Consider the following 6,000-nt stretch of genomic DNA (forward strand, 5'->3'; position numbering starts at 1 on the left):
ACTTCAGCACAGCCCGGGGTAAACGTCAGCAGGCCATTCTGAAACTCATATGTTTGGGGGACAGGCCCCACACCGCACAGGAGTTGTGGCGGGGTATAGAACAACAGACCGACGAGTGGTTGCTGCCGGTGAGCCTCAAGCCCGGCCTGGTGGTGTGCGATAATGGGCGAAATCTCGTTGCAGCTCTGGGACTAGCCAATTTGACGCACATCCCTTGCTTGGCGCATGTGCTGAATTTGGTGGTGCAGAAGTTCATTCACAACTACCCCGACATGTCAGAGCTGCTGCATAAAGTGCGGGCCGTCTGTTCGCGCTTCCGGCGTTCACATCCTGCTGCTGCTCGCCTGTCTGCGCTACAGCGTAACTTCGGCCTTCCCGCTCACCGCCTCATATGCGACGTGCCCACCAGGTGGAACTCCACCTTGCACATGCTGGACAGACTGTGCGAGCAGCAGCAGGCCATAGTGGAGTTTCAGCTGCAGCACGCACGGGTCAGTCGCACTACAGAACAGCACCACTTCACCACCAATGACCGGGCCTCCATGCGAGACCTGTGTGCCCTGTTGCGCTGTTTCGAGTACTCCACCAACATGGCTAGTGGCGATGACGCCGTTATCAGCGTTACAATACCACTTCTATGTCTCCTTGAGAAAACACTTAGGGCGATGATGGAAGAGGAGGTGGCCCAGGAGGAGGAGGAGGAGGAGGAAGAGGGGTCATTTTTAGCACTTTCAGGCCAGTCTCTTGGAAGTGACTCAGAGGGAGGTTTTTGGCAACAGCAGAGGCCAGGTACAAATGTGGCCAGCCAGGGCCTACTACTGGAGGACGAGGAGGACGAGGATGAGGAGGAGGTGGAGGAGGATGAGGATGAAGCATGGTCACAGCGGGGTGGCACCCAACGCAGCTCGGGTCCATCACTGGTGCGTGGCTGGGGAGAAAGGCAGGACAATGACGATACGCCTCCCACAGAGGACAGCTTGTCCTTACCCCTGGGCAGCCTGGCACACATGAGCGACTACATGCTGCAGTGCCTGCGCAACGACAGCAGAGTTACCCACATTTTAACCTGTGCGGACTACTGGGTTGCCACCCTGCTGGATCCACGCTACAAAGACAATGTGCCCACCTTACTTCCTGCACTGGAGCGTGATAGGAAGATGCGCGAGTACAAGCGCACGTTGGTAGACGCGCTACTGAGAGCATTCCCAAATGTCACAGGGGAACAAGTGGAAGCCCAAGGCCAAGGCAGAGGAGGAGCAAGAGGTCGCCAAGGCAGCTGTGTCACGGCCATCTCCTCTGAGGGCAGGGTTAGCATGGCAGAGATGTGGAAAACTTTTGTCAACACGCCACAGCTAACTGCACCACCACCTGATACGCAACGTGTTAGCAGGAGGCAACATTTCACTAACATGGTGGAACAGTACATGTGCACACCCCTCCACGTACTGACTGATGGTTCGGCCCCATTCAACTTCTGGGTCTCTAAATTGTCCACGTGGCCAGAGCTAGCCTTTTATGCCTTGGAGGTGCTGGCCTGCCCGGCGGCCAGCGTTTTGTCTGAACGTGTATTCAGCACGGCAGGGGGCGTCATTACAGACAAACGCAGCCGCCTGTCTACAGCCAATGTGGACAAGCTGACGTTCATAAAAATGAACCAGGCATGGATCCCACAGGATCTGTCCGTCCCTTGTCCAGATTAGACATTAACTACCTCCCCTTAACCATATATTATTGGACTCCAGGGCACTTCCTCATTCAATCCTATTTTTATTTTCATTTTACCATTATATTGCGAGGCTACCCAAAGTTGAATGAACCTCTCCTCTGTCTGGGTGCCGGGGCCTAAATATATGCCAATGGACTGTTCCAATGTTGGGTGACGTGAAGCCTGATTCTCTGCTATGACATGCAGACTGATTCTCTGCTGACATGAAGCCAGATCCTCTGTTACGGGACCTCTCTCCTCTGCCTGGGTGCTGGGCCCAAATTTATGACAATGGACTGTTGCAGTGGTGGGTGACGTGAAGCCTGATTCTTTGCTATGACATTAAGACTGATTCTCTGCTGACATGAAGCCAGATCCTCTGTTACGGGACCCCTCTCCTCTGCCTGGGTGCTGGGCCTAAATATATGCCAATGGACTGTTACAGTGGTGGCTGACGTGAAGCCTCATTCTCTGCTATGACATCCAGACTAATTCTCTGCTGACATGAAGCCAGATTGTCTGTTACGGGACCTCTCTCCTCTGCCTGGGTGCTGGGCCTAAATTTATGACAATGGACTGTTGCAGTGGTGGGTGACGTGAAGCCTGATTCTCTGCTATGACATGCAGACTGATTCTCTGCTGACATGAAGCCAGATCCTCTGTTACGGGACCTCTCTCCTCTGCCTGGGTGCTGGGCCTAAATATATGCCAATGGACTGTTTCAGTAGTGGCTGACGTGAAGCCTCATTCTCTGCTATGACATCCAGACTAATTCTCTGCTGACATGAAGCCAGATTGTCTGTTACGGGACCTCTCTCCTCTGCCTGAGTGCTGGGCCTAAATTTATGACAATGGACTGTTGCAGTGGTGGGTGACGTGAAGCCTGATTCTCTGCTATGACATGCAGACTGATTCTCTGCTGACATGAAGCCAGATCCTCTGTTACGGGACCTCTCTCCTCTGCCTGGGTGCTGGGCCTAAATATATGCCAATGGACTGTTGCAGTGGTGGCTGACGTGAAGCCTCATTCTCTGCTATGACATGCAGACTAATTCTCTGCTGACATGAAGCCAGATCCTCTGTTACGGGACCTCTCTCCTCTGCCTGTGTGCTGGGCCTAAATATATGCCAATGGACTGTTGCACTGGTGGCTGACGTGAAGCCTGATTCTCTGCTATGATATGAAGACTGATTCTCTGCTGACATGAAGCCAGATTCTCTGTTACGGGACCTCTCTCCTCTGCCTGGGTGCCGGGGCCTAAATATCTGAGAATGGACTGTTCCAGTGGTGGGTGACGGGAAGCCAGATTCTCTGCTATGGGACCTCTCTCCAATTGATTTTGGTTAATTTTTATTTATTTAATTTTTATTTTAATTCATTTCCCTATCCACATTTGTTTGCAGGGGATTTACCTACATGTTGCTGCCTTTTGCAGCCCTCTAGCCCTTTCCTGGGCTGTTTTACAGCCGTTTTAGTGCCGAAAAGTTCGGGTCCCCATTGACTTCAATGGGGTTCGGGTTCGGGACGAAGTTCGGATCGGGTTCGGATCCCGAACCCGAACATTTCCGGGAAGTTCGGCCGAACTTCTCGAACCCGAACATCCAGGTGTTCGCTCAACTGTACTCAGGAGGCAACTCTTCTCCTGGATGCATCTTCTGAGCTTCTCTTGCTCAGGAACCTCAGGCAGGCTAGACTGCACTGACTAGCCTCCTGGACTATACTGCACTCCCCCCTTCCTGTCTGGCCCTAACTATATATACTAGGGGTTCCCTAGCTCCCTCTACTGTCTAGGAGGAGGAACTACACCCTAACAGGCCTTATACACAGATAACAGGTAAAAAAACCACACATAAAAACATTATATAAAACACAATGATCATGTTCCACAGGAGGTGGACAATAACGTGGCCATATTGACCCTTGTGTAGTGCCCACATTTACCTAGTGGGACACTACATAGACATAGCTGTGATGGCTTTTAAGGGCACACAAGTTAAATGGTTGTAGCCTTTCAACAAGTGCCATTAAATCACTGAAAACCGAACTCAAACCCAAACTTTTGCGAAAATGTTCAGGTTCGGGTCCGGGTATGAAAAACCTAAAGTTCGGTAAGAACCCGAACTTTACAGTTCGGGTTCGCTCAACCCTACCCCTGAGTCCCTGCTTAAGTTGCTTCTGGGTCAATGACTCATTGGGCCAGAAGCAAGAAGCAGGGAGGAATGAAAAAATAAATAAAAATAAATAATATTCGATATAACGAATATATAGCACTATATTCTAAATATTCGCAAATTCTCAAAGTTGCAATATTTGCCATTAAAAATTGGCTATTCGAATATTCGCATTACACACTAGTCTTTTCCTATTGTACACAATTGCTTTTTCTAGACTTTACCTTCACAGTCCCTGACACTAGAATATAAGCTTGATTGTGACTGTCCACTGTCCACTGCCCCTAAGATGGTTTTCTTGCAGACAATGCACATACCGATCCAACCTCATTCTCAGCCCAACACAGAATGACGTTCTGCTCGTTCTGCAAGGGCACCCCCTTGTCTGCTGCAGTACTGATTGTCTGTCAATCTGTGAGCCAATTAGGGGAACCCCCCCTGCACACTTTCTCTTAGGGTTATGTGAAAATCATTCTTCTTCCTCCCTAATGCATTTTCCCGCTGATATGTGCAGTAAAATGGTGATGCTCCAAAATGAGCCAGAAAAGCTTTGGTTTTGGCTGCCAAACAAAATTTTGGAAAGTTCAAAATGAACCCGGTTCATTACAGACTGGTTCGCTCATGTTTAATAGATAGTATATAATCAGTGAGAGAACACCTTGACAAAGTTTTGCAGTAAAACAAATTTATATAAAAATTTTGAAAAAATCTCCAATTATGGATGGATGAAGAGATGCTTCTTTTTCATTTGTGCTTTACTTTTTCATAGACACTGAAAATTGCCAGAGATGTCCTGATCACGAATGGCCAAATGGGTCTAAAAACAAATGTGTCGTCAGAGATGATGAGTTTTTCTCCTATGAGACTGATGTTCTTGCTATTGTCTTTTCCATCATCTCCATATTACTTGCTCTTATAACTTCATTTATAATTGGATTATTCACTTTATTCCAGAAATCTCCCATTGTCAGAGCCAATAACCAGAACCTCAGCTTCATTCTACTGACCTCTCTCATGTTCAGCTTACTCTGTGTGTTTCTATTCATCGGTCGTCCAGTGGATATAACCTGCATGCTACGACAAATCTGCTTTGGGATCTTCTTCACAGTAGCTGTGTCTTCTGTCCTGGCCAAGACCATCATAGTCTGCATAGCATTCAAGGCCACCAGACCTGACAGCTCCTGGAGAAAGTGTATGGGAGTTAAGCTTCCTTATTCTGTAGTGTTGGTCTGTTCATCTATTCAGGTTCTGAATGCAGTTATCTGGTTGTCACTTTCTCCTCCATATCAAGAACTAAACTTGAATTATCCTGGGAAGATCATCCTCCAGTGTAATGAAGGTTCCATCTTGGCTTTGTACCTCATGTTGGGTTATATGGGGTTTCTGGCGGCTTTGAGTTTTGTTCTGGCTTTTATGGTGAGGACATTACCTGACATCTATAATGAAGCCAAGTTCATCACCTTCAGCATGCTGGTGTTCTGCAGTGTCTGGATCTGCGCCATCCCAGCCTATCTGAGCAGTACAGGGAAGAACATGGTTATCGTAGAGATCTTTGCCATATTGTCCTCAGGAGGTGGAATATTGAGCTGCATGTTTTTACCTAAATGTTATAATATTCTGGTAAAGCCCAAAGTAAGCAATAAAGGACAATTTTTTGAGAAATGTCCTCAATACAAATAAATGAATAAATAAATAAAATAACAGTTTATATTAGATGAATGGTTAATTAAAATACAGAATTGCATGACCATTAAACACAAGAATGCATTGTATCTTATTCATTCTTTTGATAAATGTACCATATTTTTCAGACTATAAAACACCTCGGGTTTAGACAAAAAGAAATAGAAATTAAATATTTTCTACTTACTGTATTACAAACTCCTCTGATAGTTTAAAGGGATTCTGTCACCAGGTTTCACCCCTTTAAGATAGAAATATGCTTATGTTCAGGGTGCCTTCACGATTCCTAATGTGGTCTTATAAATGCAATCTGTAGGCTCAGTTTGCTAAAAAAATGCTATTACTAACCTGTCAGTCAAAAAAATAAGATGCCCAAGGGGATGTAAATGGATCCAAGCTGCCAGCCGCACCCGCCGCCGTTCGTGCCCAGCGCCGCCTTT

General features: G+C 47.2%; 1 protein-coding gene across 1 annotated transcript in view; it reads left to right on the forward strand.

The window, feature by feature from the left end:
• Positions 1–5,557, forward strand: part of LOC122921800 (vomeronasal type-2 receptor 26-like) — a 47,637-nt gene extending 42,080 nt beyond the window's left edge. Inside the window, exon 4 of the mRNA XM_044272085.1 lies at positions 4,832–5,557. Within this exon, the coding sequence (XP_044128020.1) occupies positions 4,832–5,557 (726 nt within the window). The remainder of the gene's footprint in view (positions 1–4,831) is intronic.
• Positions 5,558–6,000: the final 443 nt, after the last annotated feature.

This window comes from Bufo gargarizans, chromosome 1, assembly GCF_014858855.1.
Source record: "Bufo gargarizans isolate SCDJY-AF-19 chromosome 1, ASM1485885v1, whole genome shotgun sequence".
Taxonomy (NCBI): Eukaryota; Metazoa; Chordata; class Amphibia; order Anura; family Bufonidae; genus Bufo; species Bufo gargarizans.